We start from the raw sequence: 20765 nt of genomic DNA on the forward strand, positions 1-20765 counted from the left end.
GAAAATATCCCTTCAAGGGATCTCTTCCGATATAGATATAGGTATCTATAGGTGGTGGTGGCGGGATATAGGTGTAGTTTTCATCCTAAATCAGTTCAGCTGTTATTGATTACCCTTACCCCTACACCTTCCTTTTCACTTTTAAGGTATTATTTTGGAATAAAATCTATCCTATGTTTTTTCTCGGGACTCAAGCTATCTCTATACAAAATTTCATCTAAATAGGTTCAGCAGCTTAAGCGCCAGGAGTAATAAAAAAAAAGTTATATTTTTTCATATTTTTAATGTTTTTACTTGGGAATAGTGTCAATATGATATCATAAATGAATTTAGCATCCTCAATTTATACGAAAACGATACTAAACTTGTCCTAGTAGCTTAAATGATAAAGACCTAGAAGATAAAGTTGAAACCCCAAAAAACAACAAAAATCTTGGTGGTTCCATTGCTTAAATCCATCCTTGGGTCCTAAGGACCAATCCTGCCAAAGGAAATCTTTTATTCATGCATCGCCGTATTTCACGCTCAACTAAAACCTGTAAAGTCTCACGATGTGCCGAATAAGTAGAGAGTGTACTTACGTACCTAATTAATTAGGTAGCCGCCCTATTTGCCACGAGGTCAATCAGTTTAGACAATACTCGACGAATTTCATTAGCTATCTGATTGTATGAGAGAATTGGTTGTAATTTTCGATGATGCTTGCGTTAGATGCCACTGCCCTTTGAACGTGATAATTTGTATCACAACTTCGAGATTCGTTAGAAAGACTTAAACTTAGATTGAAAGAGGCCATGTTCAGTGTGTCAATAGTTGAGACATAAATAATAGAATGAGTTCATGACTTATATATTTTGTTTCTTTTTCAGGTAAGTTGCGGTTTTTTTAGATGGGAGGAAGTCCTTTGACATGCATATGGATCAGGTTGTATCAAGTTATAACTATCTTGCTATGTAATATTTGTAGTGCATATTCCAAAAATCATTTAAAAGTCCGAGTCTACTCAAACTGATCAGAGTATGTCGCCTACGTAACAACGTCTCCCTCCCATTGTAATTATATATGCACTTATAAGACAAAATGACAAGTACCCTATCACGGCTAGCACTGTGTGGAATGTGCGTAGGAGTGGTACACCATAGTAGTAGAATGCGTTGGTCAGGCGCAATTCAGGTTCAGACATTGCCACGGTCACTTAATTTGATTTAAAGTTGATAATTTACTGCCTAAAATGATAGGTATGAGTATAAACCATCAGTTTGCTTAGTTATAACGATTCAAAGAATATTATTTTGGTTGCAATGCGACCTAGTTCTTACAATGGTGCTACATCATTACTTTTATGGCGCCGCCATTCTAGACGGTTGATATCAGACTCCGAGAGTAATGAGATACGTATGTAGATGAGTTCCTGCTGCGAACAATGTCATATTACAACTATCCGATGCATCTGCCGAATGTACAGATATGTGAGTACGATTGATTGAACACTTAAGCGTGGCAACAAATGGTTGTAAAAACCATTGGAAGTTTATCGATCCGAATACAAAAGGGAATAATATTTATTGACACATAAACTACGCCTCAAATGTTAGGTAATAGTAATACTAGGCGATATTTATTAATATTGCAGCTATTTTTGAGTAAATACAGCAGCTATAAAGTAGAGCTTTAATACCGATACAGTCGTGTACACTCGCTGTGTTATCGAACCCAGAATCTCGTTTGTCACCCAAAATAATCGCTTGCAAATATCATTTCATGGGGTCTAGCCAAAATGGCAATCGTACATGGACAAACAAACGAAAAGAAAAAATAGAAATCAAACAGAAATCCCCATGTGCAGAGCGTGCATGAAAGAAGAGGAAACAACAAAACAAATTCTCCTAGACTGCAAACAGGTTGAAGTATACAGGACCAAATACCTAGGGACCTCGGAGCGGCAGTTAGCAACCTGAAAACTTTGCTAGGCTTCGTGGAGGAGCTGGATTGGTTAGAGAAGCGTACCTCGTTTCACGAAAAATAGACACAATGGTGGTCGATTTGCGAAATGCCCAGAAGTTCTAACTAACTAACAACGATTGTTATCTTGTTTAGGCTCCCGGTGTGTTCTGTTTATCGCTGCAAAAATCAGTTTATGCGAGGTATTTTAGTACAAAGCTAAAACTGCGTCAGAAGCACAGTTGGGTGGTTGACCAAACGCAGCTCTTGCACTGGATCTTATTACAATCCTGTGCAAAATTAGCCAGACACTGGATCGGTGTGGGAACGTACCCATAAACGTCGCGGCGTGTTCTTTATGACTTCTTGTTATACAGGGCCGCCTGCCGCTAAACATTTACGTCCAATTGCGCCCCTTAAAGCAGTTCTAAGTTTACGTTTGTGATGCCTATAGGTACCTAATGTAGACGCGAGTCTAGAAATACAAACATAAAACAATTGCTCTTTATGAATATGTTTGCGTCCTTACGTTATACGTAATTAGACAATACTAACTGACGTCAGAATGATATCTATTTGTTATCATTTAGCTATCGTGCATTTCGCTCGTACTTGTCCATATATGTACTGGCGCGAGCGAGACGCTCGATAGCTAACTAACATCATTCAGATATAATTACGATGTCAGTGTACCTGCTTGCCAAATGGCCTCGATCGACCCGATCCGAACTTTAACATGTGTCAAATACCTATTAGGCCTAGATATGATATGGATCGGCTATGTCAGTGTCAAAATGACGTATTCGTTTGAAGAAACGTTACTTTTGACACTGATATATTCGACCCATATGGTATAATAATATTTGATGTATCTTAAAGTTTGAATCGGGCCGCTTGATGTTATTTAGTTATCGAGCCTCTCGATCGCACCAATACATATATGGACAAGTACGAGCGAAATGCACAATAAATATATGGCATCAAACAGATATCATTCTGACGTCAGTGTATGTTCGAATTGGTCTGATAGCAGATAATTATTTATGTAAACTATAACATTTAAAATCTACTTATCGTCTAGGTACCTTCCAAAGTACCCTCCCACCATCGAGCGGTGTCAGATAATGACATATGCTCTATGTTATCGTTATCACATGATAAGCGTGACCAATGACCATCATAGACGCGCTGCGAGGTACGGGATGGCCTTTTATTTTAATTAAGCTATTTAATTTATTGATTTAATCTTTTTTTTTTTCTTCATTATAGTTAATTATAATTGCTTAGAAGGTGTCTGTTACATCATCATCAAAAAAGTCCTGTAAGTTGTAGTAACATTTATTTATCAGAAAGTCTTTTCAACATTTTATTAAATTGTTTGTAATTTTTTTGAGCCTTGATATCATTTTTAAGCTGGTTATATATTTTAACTGCCATGACGTTTGGACTTGTACTATGGAGTTTGAGTTTAGAGGTTGAAGGCAAAGCTAAATTATGTTTAAACCTTATTTTGTTTGCAAATTAATTGCAATAATTACAAAATTTCTAAGAACTATACAGAACTTATCGCATACAAGGTAAATTTGAAAATTACCTTCGGCCGCATCATTTACCCCGTTAGTTCTGAAGTAAAAATATTTTGTAAATTTTTATGTATATTTTAGTCTTCCTAATTAATGTCTTTTTTTTATATACTACGTCGGTGCCAAACAAGCGTACGGCCCGCCTGATGGTAAACAGTCTCCGTAGCCTATGTACGCCTGCAACTCCAGAGGAGTTACATGCCCGTTGCCGACCTTAACAACCCTCCCTCCCCTCGTTGAGCTCTGGCAACCTTACTCACCGGCAGGAACACAACACTATGAGAAGTCTAGTGTTATTTGGCTGCGGTTTTCTGTAAGGTTCTGGATCTGGAATGACATCCGCTGTGCTGTGCCCTACCACACAAAGCGAGATGACATTCACAATGCCCATACCTATCTCTTGTGGACGTAGTTTAAGGAAGTACCCGGGTCATCAAAGTAGATAATTTAAATTAAATAATATTTCGAAAAAGCATCATACATTTCATGTCACTTTCGAAGCGAAGGACTCCGTTTCAGCTTGGGTAATTTTTTTTTTCATATGTGCGGATGTTCTCGTCAACAGGTCGCATTTTCCAACCGATTCTCGTGGTACTAATTATATAGTTTTTTTGTCTATTCATTTTAAGTAAATATTTCAAAATGGCAAAATTAGCGATGTATAAGAACAGCTCCCAGAGCCACTAGTGATAAAAATTAATTAAATCCGAATCAAACCATCCCGACAATAGAGTCCAAGTAATATCAACAATTTTTATTCAACTTAATTTTCAATATGGGTAGTAACCTAACATTATTAACATTAGAACTGTTTATCAAAGTAGCGTAAGTTCAAAGCATAAATTGTATCATTCAAGTGGTCAGATCAAGTAACTAGGGGCAGATTAAAATCTATTTAAGGTGTTACAGTCTCGAGTGGCTGAAGTGTGGCTGGCCTGGGTTCAAGTGCTTCCTGTCAAGTACTTGTGCTTAGGAACTTTTAAATTGTGGGTGGTAGTAGATAAAGTAGCATTTAACTAAAACGCATGCCTTCTGAAATTACTCCGGTGTTATGTTTGGTCTGTTTGAGTCATTAGGAACGTACCTATTTTTTTTGTTCTGGGTATAAAACTTGACTAATATAGTCACAGAAATCTTTATACTAGTTATAAGTAGGTTTTTTAGCATTAGAAAAAAGATAAGTGATTTAATTTTAATGTGTTTCATTATTGTAAAACACTTGAAATATAAGTCATAGCATACCTATACAGTGTGTCCCTAGCCATTGGACAAAGCCGAAATGTACATATGCATTAGGGTATTTAGAACCAGTGTACAAAGTACGAGTATCATAACAACCGGTGTAGCGAAGAAATTAACAAATTACCATTTTTACTTTGGAGCAGCCTGTATGTGTTAGTAGCTCCTAAGGTAATATCCTCAAAGAATAGTATGGAACCTTCTTCGACCTTTTTGATTATCTTTTTTATTTATATGACACTAATAAGCTTCTGACTTTTGAAAAATGTCATAATTATCAAATATTTCGAACAAATTGTCAAAAACACTGCCAAAGATTAACACAGTGTGTTTCTTTTTGTTGTCGATTATTGCAAATAACTTTTGTTCCTAAAAAAACATTTTTTTATCTTATGTTCTAATTAAAAAAATATTAACGTCAAAGACGTCCTGAGAAGTAACCCTATGTGGGATTTTAGGGTTTGTCCAATGGCGAAGGTCTCCCTGTATGTAACAATTATCAATCATATACGTTCATTTACAGCATTCTTTTGTTTGCATAAGTAATAGTTACTGATTTTTAAATAGCATTTTTCAATAAAAATACAAGTCAAGATTGTTTACCTTTTTAGGGTTCGGTACCAAAAAGAAACCCTTATGGTGCGACTCTGTCCGTCCGTCCGTCTGTCTATCACAACGCTAAATATCACACCACTTAAGCTATCGATTAGAAATTTAGAATAGATATGAACAATGCTAACCCAGATATACTCGTATTGAAAGAATTATTTATTTTTTATTATTAAGTATGGAAAATGCCCAATATGAAGAGAGGGAAAAATTTCAAAGTCTAGTGACTAGGTCAAGTGGGGGATCATTTGAAAGGGCTCAAATTGTACATTCCAAATTAATTTTTCTTTTTTTTCGTGGATAAAAAATGATTTATGGAGGAAAATGTGAAAAAAAAATACCACCCCCCTATCTCCGAACTTAATAGAAAAAAATAAAATGTAATATTAACAATATTATAAATTTTACAGGAAAAAATAATCAGACCTCTATCTTGGTAACTTTTTTTTACTAACAATAAACATGTCCGAATTCAGTTTGCAATTGAACCAACTTTACGTGTGTTTATTACACTTGAAATTTCTAAGAGATTACAATTAAGACATCTCTTCTTAAAAAATTTTTTTTTTTTTAATACGAAAATTAGTTAGCCAATTTGCATATAGATGGCGTTCTACACAATTATACTTAGTATACATACTTCTGATCAAAACTCTTTCGCCTTTATAGCTATACGAGATAATACTAAGTTTGTACGAAACTCTCGGTGCGCGAATAAAACGAACTAGCAATTGACCGGTTTTTTATAATGCTAAAAATACGTACGTATACGTAGTGTCAAGCTATAGACAAGTTTTGTACGATGTTTCTCTCTGCTTTCTTAATTACAATATCGTTATGTTGCATTACATATAATACAATACATATTGTATTGTATTGTAGGTACAAGTACAATCATCCGAACGTTATTGTTTTCGCGTGCATCGTTTTTGGCTTGATGTATCTTCTATGCAAACGATGTATGTATAAGATTCTCAGGTTTTCTTTCCGACCACCCAGTCCGGGCCACGCGGTACAGTTTCCGTGCCCGGATAATGAAATAAACAATAGCATTGTGTGCTGTTGTGATTAGTGCCGTATGTTTGTCCAACGCTATACATATCCGTTCTAAATGCTCTGACGATTCGGTTAATCCGGTAGGGCGGTTCTAACTACAATCTTTTAAAATAAATACCTTGAAGTACTTACCCTATACACAGTACAGCCATTGTTTTTACTCACTTAATAAATTGAATATTTTCTGAGCTTCGTATTTACCATTTTTTTGTTACTTACCATATAAAAAAATACACGCAACAGCAATAACATCGCGTGTATACAATACAAACGGACTAGTTTCCTTTACCGTTTACTTTCTCTTGGGCTACACATATACCTATATTTGCATACCAACAGCAAGTCTACTATCCTAAAGAATCTTCATGTACCTATACTTAGGACTCTATCATGAAACATTCCATAGTTCCTGAAATGAGAACAAGTGCATCCCCATATGAAATATCGCTTCCTCTCCGTGACTCACATACACATAATAATGAGAGCAATCGCCTTTTCTCACATCGTGATTCATTACCTACATGAAACGAGATGCAACGCGGCACTTAACATTTGTTTTCATCTTTTTAATCGATCCGGGAGTAAAGAAACGTTCTTTTGACAGCACCACACGGTTTAGGACATTTTATTACTTCAGGTTAAAGATTATAAAAACTATAAAATTGTGAAATAAAGCAGTAGACTCAGTTATTCAATAACATACACAGAATACACCCGACGATCGTTATGAACGCAATGAAATGAAAATATTTGTAATAATACGGAACTGCCACAAACTTTATACATTTTCTGTATATAAAACGTGTAATAGACATCGTTTAGTGTTATTTCTACGTCGTGAATACAAGGCAGTATTAGCAGCCGTAAAAGAAGAAAGGACCGCGATTAACATCTGTACGGCAGATGCAGCAACGCCGTAATCTGCCGCGGTCGGCGCGGCGCGGGTCGGAGGTCGGCTTCGAGACACTGATCCACCAGTAGCACGTTTACTATTATCTTCAAGGATAAATAATAATATAATGGAAGAAAACATTTTATGTTGCAGTTTTCAAGTTTAGCGGGGTCCGAGCGCCCTTAACCTGTTTAACGAACTATCCAAAACGATTACAGCAGCTGGCAGCTTCCTCGCTCAAAGAATTTGTATTGCAATACTGCGAGGAAATGCATCCAGCATCTACGGCACGATGCCGAAGGGAGATAGTTTTTTGTTTTCTATTTTATGATTAGTATTATTTATTTTAGATTTAGGTTTTAAGTTTTATAGTTAGTTATTTATAAAAATTGTGTAATATTTTAACTTAAAATTAATTGTGTTTAGAATACTTTTAATATGAAACTTTCTCTTAATCAAAAATAGTGGATAAGTATTTAACTCCGTAATGGGGCTAGCTTTATTTTAGCCTCTTGACTTCTCTGTCTTCGATACTAGTACCTTCCATTCAGCAATGTCACCTTTCTCTTGACTTTCTCAAAAATATTCTTGATAAATAGAACGATCATTTTACTTTTCAATCTTATTGTAGTTTGGTTTTAAGGGTTTAATGTCCGTAATTTACATTAATATATTAAGATTCTTCATAATATGCATCGCCCACTGTATCATAATAGATTTTACTATCAACGTTCGACTAATTCAACCATTCAGATGCAACCAATCGATCCGGAGCTTTAGCCGCGGAGGTGTTGACGTGATTATTACAGTTCGTTCATCTAATTCCGATCGCAGCTGAGAAACAACGAGGAGATAACTGTTTGTGGGCTTGATGAAATAATAAATAGAGAGCTTCAATCTATTACCGGGCCGGAAAAAGTAATAAAGCCTTGCTTGACGATTGACCATAAAAGTTTTTTAAAGGAATATATGCCATGAACAGCGTAATTTAAAACTGTTCATAACCTATCATAGTTAATTAAATAATAGTATCAATTCAAAATAAATTAAACGTTTTAAACCTCATGCCTGAAAATATGGAAATATTCAGGCATAGCTAAAGTAATCAAATAATATTTTACACACATAATAAGATTTTCTAATGTATGTACCTATACCTATAGTTACTTAGGTAATAATACATTGTGCAACGAGGGGGGTAAGTGAAACTGAAAACCGCAGGCTGAAGGGAATTAAAGACCCGAGTTTGCAATATTCTTACCCCCGGAGTTACACACAATATTTTTCATCACACGAAGCGAAGAAAAAACTAAATTTTAAGCCAAATAATTCTTAACGACGGTGACATATCAAACATTCGTTCGCCATTTTGTAATTTCAAGACAGATTAGGCATCGAGGGCACATACCTATTCGGCATTCAGCCACGAGTGAAAACTATGTAAAAATATTTTAAACGGCTGTTAAATTAATCAAATTAAATAATATTAAACATAAAAAAATATAAAAGTCAGTATTTTAAAAGTAAAAGTCATTCATACTCGGTTTGTATGAATAGGTGACATAATTACAAAAAAAAAACATATAGCTCCCTAGGGAGTTATACCTTTTTTTCACAATCCGTAACTCCCGCGGGAACAATATAGGCCTTTGTTCTTCAGTACACCGGCATGAAATAAGATCTTTTTCGAGCAAGTGTGATTAAAAAATTATAGTGCCTTCCTAATTAGGTATCAATAATATCAGCCAGTAAGAAGGAACGAACATTAAATAGTTATCAACCGATATTTAACGGATATGTAAAGCGTACAAACGATATTAGTGGGCCCATCCCATTGTATTCACCAAAATAGCAGCTCGACATTTACTCCTAAAGGTTATTCGAAAAATTCGGAGTCGTAGCGATAGCCCCTTTACTTGAAATACTACGAGGTATTTTTTTTCACTAAAGACAGGTATGTAAGGGATTGTCAAAACTGCATCGATATTGCGCAATACCAAATAAAATAATTGCGCATGATGTCATACATAATTTGGTCTAAATTTCTTCCCCATAAGGCAACGATTGTATGTTAATATTTTGCCATGTAAGGTTGTGTGTGACTGTAATTTTGATAGCAAATGAAAAGGATGGTTCAATTTGTTCTTCTATTCAGAGAAATGACACACTTTATGTATATCTGCATAATAATATTCCAGAAAGTAGTTCATAAGATTGTGTGACAGTGCTATATTTATCACGCTCGGGGACATCAATAAATTGTTAAGTTGGATTCTAGGCCAAGTAAAGATTTATTGTTGTGGAGAAAAACAGGAATGTCATGTTGATTCATATCTGAAGCAAAGAGAGAGATTACTTATCAGTTTTGCATTTAATTAAGTTTTCCCTTCGAAACATCACCTTATTAAGAACTAGATTTTGCCGGACTAACCAGTTTGCCAACATAAACTTGTGTGTGAGTGCAGATATAAAATGGCTGCATGCATTTTGAAAATAAAATAAAATAATCTTCAGGGCAAACGAGAAAGTGTATACCTATACCTACATACCTGTGCTATTTATCCTACCTTGTGGTAACGAATACATTTGAAAAGTCATGCTCAAGTAGTGTTGGTTATCGAGACTGAGCATGTTAGTTTAGTGCTTGTACCTCGTAAATGCCAAGATTGGGTTTCTTTGATGTACAGGTATCGTTGAAGCGCACGCGCGCGAGTGTCATTAGCGAACTAATGGATATCACGGCTAGGGATAGTCCGTTACGAAATATCCGAACGCGTTCGCCCACGTCCGGATTTCGAATTGACTTCGCCGTAGAAAAATAGAAAGTCATCGATTAAAGAAGGGCCGCTTTCCCGCCTTTTTCTGGGTCGAATGAGGAATATTCGTGTTGACTAGAATATACCCAGCACGCAGAAACATCTATTATTTATTGGCATGGAGTCACAGAAAAATACCTATCTATGGTAAATATTAAGACCATGACATTCGTTGCTCTACTTTTGTTTAGAATTAGCTCGAATTTTGTCATAGCAATAAAATAGTCTTAGTACAAGTAAGAAATCACTATTGTTAATATGTAAGATTTGGCTATATTTTTCGAATCCCTACCAATATTATAAATGCGAAAGTGATTCTCTTCACGCTTAAACTGCCGAATCAAATTAAATAAATAAAAATTGTATGAAGATATTTTGAGTCCTGGGACTTTTCCCTTGCATAGGATAGTTTTTATTACGGAAATCATTATTATATGCAGACCAAGTTGCGAGAAGCTTACCTAATGTTGCAAAATATACAAAAATATTTTATCTGAGAGATTTTTCTAATAACATTAATCTGACTTATGATATTTTTATTGACTTGATCAGCGTGTCAGATAAAATGGTTTAAATTTATAGCCTAATATTTATAATAAAACTTTCCTTAACTCTTTTTCTATGTAAATATTGGGACGAAAGTGAACAAAGTAAAACGGCATTCGATATCTCTGATCTAGGAGGTTGCGTTTTATTTACAATTTATTGGACAATGAGGTGCCGTATTGCTGTCTTCGCGTAGTTATTGTGTGGGACGGTGTCAGTAGTGAGCACTCCAAAGTTCGAGATCAGGTGAATATGTATTTTTAGTCGAAAAGTTCACGGAATAGCTCTAACATATTACTAACCTAACCTAACCTTTTTTTAAAGAGGGAAAATGCGTTCCGCGTACCACCCAGGCGCTGGGGCGGGCCTCCATAGGCTGATGAGACCCATGGTTTACCCACTAAAACCCCTCTGTTGCCGCCTCCGAGGTCCCAGGAACGCCGAAGTACTTTTCCGCAACAACCTTAACCTAAACTACGAGTAACCCAACTATTCGTATCTATATATGTATTTGTATATACTTTTGTTGAAATTCAATGTCCATAAACGAGCAGGTTATATAGGGAGCGGCTAGTGGGCTTCTGATACGCATGTGCAATAAATTTTGTCCAATTAGCGAGCCAGGGCGTTATCGGCTATGAAGCGGCGCGGGCGACTCGCGCGGAACTACTGGCGACCACGAAACCATTATTTTGCCTAACTACAACGAAAGATCATATGTTGATGAATACTTACCTTCGTCGCTCACCATCACAGTGAGATACCTACACTGAGATTAAAAACAGATATGTTTATTTAACAGGAATTAGCTTCTCGGGAAATTTACAAACTTAACTGCCTTTACGCGCTATATTAACGGTTATTTTCACTTAATCTTCATATCAAATAGTAGTAATTTGACTCATCAACTCGGTTCTTTGCATACAAATTTGTAATTAACTTCAAATATCTTGAAAGAGACATTTAAATAGTTACATACCTATTAGTATAACTTTTTATTACATACCTTTTAGTCCTTTATTCGCATAAAATATGGTACAATGGTGGTGGTAAGTAAAAATTCCAGTACAAAAACATATTTTGCTATACAATAGCATGCAAAGTAATCTTAAAACTAGACTAAGATTAAACACGCATATTTGTAAACTCATCAATTCTGTAACTAGCTTTATCTAAAAGTAACAGTTTTAGTTTATTTTTAAATATTGAATCTGTTTTTGAGTCTTGTATCTCATTTGGTACTGCATTATATATATTTCGCCCGATGATACCGACTGACCGTCTTGATTTGGCGAGTCAGCGTGCGAGTAGCCTGGGTCGCCTGCGCGTTTGAGACTCACAGGCTTGGGTGCTAGGTTTATGATCGTTCTTACATAAGTACATGCATGGCGTGAGTATATATATGTTATAGGCAAACTCCGAAGCTCTGGCGCTCCTAGGTTGGACTGGTCAATCCTCAGGTCAGACTGAATGACTTAGTCAAAGCCCAAACAAATGTAAATTTTCGGCCTTTGACTAAACAATTTTCGTCAAACCTGGGAGAGACTAATTTGGTCAGGCAAACGTCAAAACACAATTTTATTAAATCGGGGTTTGACGAGTCAAACTCCGATATAGGTATGAAGTGTCTTATCTTCGTATATTTGGAAGCATTTTATCATTTAAGCAGCTTTCAAGTCTTAAGAACCGCTTAACTCTGCCAGTTCTGACACCTGATTGGTCAGCTTACGTGATTTTCACTTTTATATTTGAGATGCTTTGTGTGGCATTAGGCCCGCCTTTTGTACGATGTGCAATAAAGTATAAAATAAATAAATAAATGCTTTGGAATATACGGAGGTTAGTTTGTAAGATTAGGTATAAAAAAATAACATTTTTAAAATTTTGATGTTTATTGTTTTAATAATTTCTTAAGTAATTAAAATGGAAAATTAATCATTTTTCTGACATGGTGAGGCATTAACTTTAATGTTAATTGTTTTAATAATTTCTTAGGTAATTAAAGTGGCAAATTAATCATTTTTCTGACATGGTGAGGCATTAATGTTAATGTTAATTGTTTTAATAATTTCTTAGGTAATTAAAATGAAAAATTAATCTTTATTCTGGCATGGTGAGGCATTATGACATTTAGAATTGCACAATACATTAGATCTTTTACATTTGCATAATTTTGAAGAGCATTTTTTATTGCAGTGGCATTTTATAAAGCCTTGGCCTCCAAATTTTGAATCCTTTGCACTGATTTCTCTAAGAGACAGCCGAACGTCAGGCACATCTTCGATCTTAAGAAATTTTTCTTTGCATTCTTTTATTTGATTCCTCGAAAAAAGTGTGTTTATTGTCCCGTGTTTCGTGCCTACTCTGTATAAACCATCATCTGTTTTATCTTGTATGATACCCAAAACATTTCGAGCATCTCCTTTGGCTCTGTCAAAGCTGGGAATAGGTAAGGTTACAGTTTTTCCAATCGCGATTGGCGGAAATTTTTGATCAGATAATTGTTTCATAATATCAGCCTGAGCTTGAAGACCTTCTATCGCCTTTTCTTTATTTTTTTTTATATTTTCTGTCTGCGCACAACGTATGCATGTAACTTTACTTCCGAAGCCTTCATAGTCTGCGCCAAGTGTGCTGTCAGTGCAAATAACATGCACGACCTGATTACAAATAATGCACGTATGTGCGCCGGAGCTCTCTTTTTGGCAAATACAACAAACGATGTCTGAAGAAGTTATCTCAACTGTTGGAGAGTTTATTTCCTTTCTTAGTGGCAACAATCCAGGAACTTTGTCAATATGGTGATCCTTATTTTTTTCTGTGACAGAAGTATCTTCTTTCACAGTTGACGACGACGGTCCAGGTATTTCCATCTCATTTCTTTGTACTAAAATAAAATTTATATAAGTAATTAATGGAATCAGGCGTTATTTTGCAGAAGTCGATCATAATATAAAATAGAAAAATATTTAGCTACTTCCACACGAAAAATGACAAGTTAGTTATGCATTTGTTAAGTGCACCGCCCGCCCGCCCGCAATTTAATACAATACAAAGCGATACAATGCACCTGCACCACCACCACCGTTAACTTCTCTACACGTGTTTCGCCCCTACACGGGGCATCCTCAGCAGCAGTTAGACCGTTATTAGGGGCGAAACACGTGTAGAAAAGTTAACGGTGGTGGTACAAGTGCATTGTATCGCTTGCATTGCATTAAATTGGGGGCGGGCGGGCGGGGCACTTAACAACTGCATAACTTGCCATTTCTCGTGTGGAAGTAGCTAAATATTTTTCTATCTTATATTAAAATTCATATACTTAAGTACCTATTTAGCTAAATCAGATTACACATGTAAATAGCAATTATAAGTGAGGGTGTCCCCACATAGCATTCGCCGGGCGTACGTGTTCTTGACGCGAACGCCGCGTAAGCGCCGCGACAACCCGGCGATTACGTCGCGTTTTATGAGCATGCAGTAATTGTACTGGCGTGCACTTACCACGGTGAGATGGCAGACAAGTGCGGGCCTATTTTATAATTTAAAAAAAACTTCGCGTTGCATTGCAGCTGCCTGACTGACGCACTATGGGCCGGCCGGCCGCTCATAGAACGCGACGCAAGCGTACCGTTTGCGCAGCGCTCGCGTCGCGTAATTTATGTTCGAGGAACGCCTACTCTCAGCTGACATTTAAAAATATAGTAATTTGAAACGGTTTTTGTTGCTACTTACTAGTGTCATCAGTATTATTCTGCTTCTCACCAGACGAGTTAATAGCGTTTTCTAACTCTTCCTCGGTCTGAAGAACCTTTTTTATTGAATCTGGTAGTGTTTCAATTCCAACATGAGCTTTTCGTCCTAAAAAAAAAGAATTCATAAAATGTTAAGTTTATTCTATTTTCGCAGTTAAACTATTAGATGGTTTGGTCATGTTGAAAGGATGAATGAAAGGACTTTCTCATAGTAAGTTTCGGCTAGCTACCCGTTACACCCTGTAAGGGCATGTTCAGATTCTTGACCCGCGTCGTATCGTACCCGCGCAGAACCCGCACACGCGTTGTACTGTACGCGCGCTCGCCCCGCGGCAGCCCGCGCACAACCCGCGCACAGGCGCGGGTCAAGCGCGGGGCGGGCGCGGGTGGACTTCGATAAATTCAATTTGAGATCTAATTGAAGTGTCATAAGACTCAAATTACATACAACACAAAGGGGCTTAGACGCGGCTTAAACGCGGGTGCTGATACGCTGGGCGAGCGCGAAGCGGGCGCGGGTCATCAGAACGCGCCCTAATATACTCACCAAACATCACTTCAAATGGCGATTGTTTTATGCCATGATGGTATGCGCAATTTTTCTTCAGTTGACAGAATCGGAGGCCCTCACTCCAACGATTAGTTTTATTATCTTCCATCCATGCGAACAATATTTGCTGTACATGCTGATTTGCACGCTCCACGCTTCCCTGACTTTGAGAATGACGTGGTTTGCCATGCACTATGGACAATTCGGGCCACATTACTTTTAACTCTTCTACGACACGGTTGGCGAATTCTCGTCCGTTGTCTGATTGAAGCACAGAAGGCGCACCTATAGTACAAAATATATCAAGGAGATTGTGCGCTACTTCCTGTGCTGTTTTTGTGTGTAGGGGACGAAGAATCACAAATTTTGTCAAATGATCTTGGTAGTTTAAAATATACTTGTAATCACGGTCAGGACACGTCTGCATGTCTACAAGATCCACTTGTCCCCGTGCGTGAGTCTCTTTAAATAATAACGGTTTAACGACGAGTCCCTTTTTAGGCTGACTCTTTTTCTTGTGACACGTTTCACATAAATCCAAGTAATAGTTTACGCACTCTTTTGTGACATTTGCATACTTTTTATTTAAAGCTTTCAATGTGAGATCTCTACCACCATGACCACATTCCTGATGAGCACATTCAATCACATCGAATAACTCGTCATCCGTAACGTAGTATTGTATATTTTTTGTATCTGACAATGGCTTAATCAATTTTTTTTCGTCCCCAAAACAAACAACGTCGTAGCGTTTGAGACGGCGATACTGCAAAGACGTTTTCTTTTCAGCTACTTTAGCGGATTCTACCTCACTGATAATCTGCTCATACAACTGTTTGTTTTTTATGTGAAATGAACACTTATTTTTATTCAAATTAGAAATTTTCTCTTTAAACTTTACTTTTAAAGCTTCTTTATCCACGTTTTTAGTAACAACAACACCGTTTGATTCACTCATCTTCAATTTTACACAATTACACGCCCGCACGCTCAATGAACGAACATGAAATGACAAAACAATCGGTCGGAACACCGCGAGAGACATTATGAACCTGTTTAAACATGTTCAGATCAACGTTTGACCGAGTTTTGCAGTCGCTTCTAGGATTGACTAGGCCAAAACCGAAACAGAATAATTTACTTTCGACGTTTGACTGAAAAGTTAGGAGCTCCTGGGTTTGACTAAAAATACTTCAGGCAAAGGGCGAAATTGAAATGTATTTCGGGGATTGCCTGATGGCTTTGGCCAAACCTAGGATAAACCAGTCCTTCCGCGAAGAGACTGTGTATCGGACTTTGACTATAACATATATATATATATATATAAGATGATTTCACTTTTGTTGGTATGAATTGAGATTGCAGTGCCGCTTTGAATAATCGCCGTTATATTTTATTGATAAAAGAGTGCCTAAAGCAAGAATAAACTTTAAATGTCGTTTTATAAGATGATTTCACTTTTGTTGGTATGAATTGAAACAAAGAATAACTTCATGTGTTGCTCTGTAAACAAAGATTTATTTTTAATACTACAAGGTTTTATTTGAATCAACATTGTACTCGTATGTAATTATTATTAACAATACCGACCTGTAAACAAAGAAACGACATTTAAAGTTTATTCTTGCTTTAGGCACTCTTTTATCAATAAAATATAACGGCGATTATTCAAAGCGGCACTGCAATCTACATAACCTAGCTTCCCAATTTTGACGTATGATATGACACTGACAAGTCAAAGCAAAGTATGGCCATATTTAAAAAAGTAAACGATATCGTTTATTTTTTTACATATATATATATACATACTTTACTTTTTATGTATTTTGTGTTTCCTGAACAAACTAAGACGTAATTAGTAGTAATTCAGACGTTTACTCTTTGTAGCTATGATAAAAACTATGTTTAATACCGCAAAACAGGACTATCCCCAGTGTTATCAACGGCTGTCCCATCATAAATAAGGTATCTTGCACTTAACATGCAAATACAGTCGCAGCGAAAGGCTTGTTATCAATCATTTACATTACGCGACGTTCCTGTCAATTAGTGCCTGTATTACGGCCCGAGTCGTGCTTAATAATATACCTAACGGACCTTAATAAGAGTCTCCCATATTCGTCGGAATTTAAGCTAATTGGCAGCAAACGTGACTGAACAATACAGACCCGTTATTGCCATTGCGCACCAGCACCAGAGAAACCAATATAAGTTTGATCTCCAATGAGCATAATTCTTACGGAAATTAAAGTCACAATTCTCTTGGATAAAACGAGTCGAAGTCTCAGGTCCTAACCCGGAAGCAGTGAGGATTAACGTTTTTGTTCTTAATTGATACCTAACGTGGATAAGAATTGAGTCGATATCCACGTAGATTGCGAAGTGTTCATTAAGGAGAATATTCATAGAGGCGGCTTTTGGAAAGCACACGCCGTACTCGTTTCAGAAATAATTGGCAAGTATTTTTGTGATTTCGATAGTAATAAAATAACTACATACGTGTAAGTACTACTGTACATGTAACGTCCCTGCGTATGTTAAATAAGTAGTATTACATAGTTGGATTCATTAGTATGTGCCTAATTCATGATACCTTTAAGTTATTTTTCCAGTTCTTAGAATGTATAATAACAACGAATACAGAATAGTTACAAAGTCGATTTTGTTTATCGAATTGCCGACAGAGTAAACATTATAATAATTTTCCTCGCGTTGTCCCGACAATTTGCGATGGCTTATGAGAGCCCGGGGTCCGCTTGATAACTAATTCCCAGAATTGGCGTAGACACTAGTTTTTACGAAAGCGACTGCCATCTGACCTTCCAACCCAGAGGGTAAACTTATTGGGATTAATACGGTTTCCTCACGATGTTTTCCTTCAACGAAACTGAAACTGGTAAATATCAAATATTTAGTCCATTTATTTCCGAGAAACTTATTGGAACGAGCCGGGGTTTGGACATGCAACCTCTGGATTGAAAGTAGCTTGCCGAGATAATATACGAAACCCACATTAAAAACCCATATCGGTGAGGTGGCCGAATCTCCCGCGTGGCGACTCCGGCACGTCCTCTTTAACATAACAATGGCAGGTACCGAACATCGCTGCCATCCTATATAATTTATGTAAATGACCGCGAACAAAAACACACGACAAAGGTGTCTACTTAAAATTAAGTAGATGGGTCGAATATCGTGTCCCCCATTGTCTAACCATTGTTAAAGGTGAGTTGGTAATCGTAAATATCATCCCTAACAGGGGCGAGTTGTGTGGCTGCTCATATAGTTTTATGGCCATGGGCTTAATGGTTGAAAATGGGAGATCTGTAACGCGAAAAAGTTCAAACTGACCAGCTTTAATTATTACATTAAAGAAAAAAAGTGTATTTAGTAAATTAATTTTACTTAGGAAAACAGGTTAAAATAAATTAATTTAACAATAAGAACTAAACAAATTAAACTAAAACAACCTAAAAAATAAAATAAAAAGCTTACGAATAGAAAATTGGCCCCAGGTCTGTGCCGTTCGGTAGGGTGCCCAGAAGGCTGACGGCGTTGCCGCGCTGAACGGCAACGCCAATGCGTTGGGCGAGATATGCTCCAGCCTTCTAGTCACCCGTTGCGTCTATTAAGTGCTTGGCCAACTCTTTATTGCGCCTTGACCCCACGGCCTAAGCGTCTCCACTCCAAACGGCTCAAACATGCAGCCGGTGCATATTTGCGCCGTTTGAGAAGCTCGGCCGCATTGGCAGCAGCGCCAGCCTCAGCAGCGGTCCCTGGAAGATGGGACGGCGCGAGGGTATCCACGCACGTGGCGTCCCAGACGAGGGGTCGACCTAGCCTCGAGGGAACCAGTGTCATGCCATCTGGCCTCTTCCCATCGTCACGCGCTAGACCCGTCGGTTCTAGAACCGATGGCGCTCCGGCGGTGACGAGGGCCCCGCGCAGTATATCATTAAGACTGGCGTGGCGTGCCTGGCGGCCGGCGCTCTTGGTGCAAGAGAGGCCTTGGGTGCCAAACTTCGACACGTCAGTACCGCAATGGCAACGGTGAGGGGCCACGCATGCCGCCCCCAAGCGCAGCCGCGAACCTGAAACTACTGCTGGTAAGCAGAGTGTCGAGGTTACTGGAAGGGAGTGCCTGTCCGGGAGTGATTGCGCATTGTCCAGAATACCATCCAGTCTGTCCGTTGAAAACCTAAAAACGCCAAACTACGGGTGTTTCCGCTCGATTCTATTGAAGGGTATGGATTTTTGGGGCACAGCTGCGGAGCGCGATAGTGTTCAGGATGCAAAACGTGCCCTGCGTATAATTGATGGAAAACCCGTAGACTACGTAAACGTTTATGAATAAGGGGGTTAGTCTTTAATGTACATATTTAACGATTTACTCTACAATAACAATTGTAGAAGACTGCTAGAAGAGTTGCTATCTGAATCGTATAGTAAATCTTACGGTATTGCTGTAATACTTTTAACGCAAAAAAGGTGCCTATTTAATTCAGCCCGGATATCAGGAAATATACGCCAAAGGCTCATAAAAGTGTACATCTGGAGTATAGCACTGTATGGGAGCGAAACGTGGACAATGAGGCTACGTGATAGAAAGAGGCTGGAGGCTTTTGAGATGTGGTGCTGGCGTCGAATGGCAAAGATCAGTTGGACTGAAAAGAAAACCAACGAAGAAGTTCTACGTATAGTAGGAGAGAGAAGAACTTTAATAAGAACTATAGATAATAGAAGAGGAAACATGCTTGGGCACCTGTTACGACACGACGAATTTATCAAAAACATCACAGCAGGGAGAATTGAAGCAAAGGGGAAACAGGGAAGACCAAGGAGAGCGTACATAATCAAATAAAGGAAAAACTCAACGTCGTGTCGTATCAGGCTGTCAAAGAGAAGGCAAAAGATCGCCAAACATGGAAATTGCTCCACCGACAAGAGTCTTACTCTTAAATATATGTTCGGTTCATCCAATTCTTTCACTGCAGCATTTGACAGGATCATTATTCTAATGTTTTAATGACGGCTTGATATTTGCAACTAACTGGATATTTGTTAAACAGTGGCCTTACTCAAATTATATTTTATATTAAATTTGGTTATCATGCAGGTGATAGAGATTTACGACTACGTAACAACTATCTTATACTTAAAGCCTGAGAGCGTACGGTACCTCACTTCCATTTTATTAATATCGTCGAGACTTCTACACAAACAGGCTAGACACTACGTCATCTCGCAATGTGGTCAATCGGATCCTATACGAGTGTAATGTCAACTCGCATGACGGTCGTTGACTTGGCATAGAGAACCGACCCAGTTCTCACATGGCCACTCGTCCATTCAACGATTCAGATCCGCAGACCCATTCGCTCAATTACTCCTTCCTGCTTGTCACAGTGTTGCTAGCTCAAGGGCAACCTATTTTAAATTAGACATGGTTATTTCTGTAACATAGCGGCCTTATTAATAGGAAATACGTATTAGTTGAGCCCCTTTTCACATTTAAGAAATTTAAATCAATGTTGCAGTCTCGCAAACGTGGGCGAAGCCTCAAAAATGTGCGATAAGGACAACTGCAGCTCTGTACAAAAATCCGACATAAAAATGGCAGAATTCGAGGTTTCGTTCTCGACATTTTCCTCCTCCAAAACTTAACTAATCGTAACAAAATTTTGGGAGAGGAATGAGAGAAAATTTTCTGTGTCTGACTGTTTTGATTATTGCGTTTATTTTTGCCGATTTTGTATGCTAGGCGTCTGTTTACGGCGC

General features: G+C 37.7%; 2 protein-coding genes across 3 annotated transcripts in view; one reads left to right on the forward strand and one right to left on the reverse strand.

The window, feature by feature from the left end:
• The window catches only part of LOC133524280 (integrin alpha-PS1), a 119719-nt gene that overhangs the window by 62186 nt on the left and 36768 nt on the right, over positions 1 to 20765 (forward strand). The window lies entirely within an intron of this gene.
• On the reverse strand, positions 7314 to 15966 carry LOC133524534 (KRAB-A domain-containing protein 2-like). Its single transcript, XM_061860619.1, has 4 exons — positions 14985 to 15966; positions 14418 to 14543; positions 12830 to 13569; positions 7314 to 7424 (listed from the first exon to the last, which is right to left on the reverse strand). The coding sequence occupies exons 1-4, from the start codon at positions 15943 to 15945 to the stop codon at positions 7314 to 7316; spliced, it is 1938 nt and encodes a 645-aa protein (XP_061716603.1). The 5' UTR covers positions 15946 to 15966.

The sequence above is a fragment of the Cydia pomonella genome, chromosome 13 (genome assembly GCF_033807575.1).
Source record: "Cydia pomonella isolate Wapato2018A chromosome 13, ilCydPomo1, whole genome shotgun sequence".
Taxonomy (NCBI): domain Eukaryota; kingdom Metazoa; phylum Arthropoda; class Insecta; order Lepidoptera; family Tortricidae; genus Cydia; species Cydia pomonella.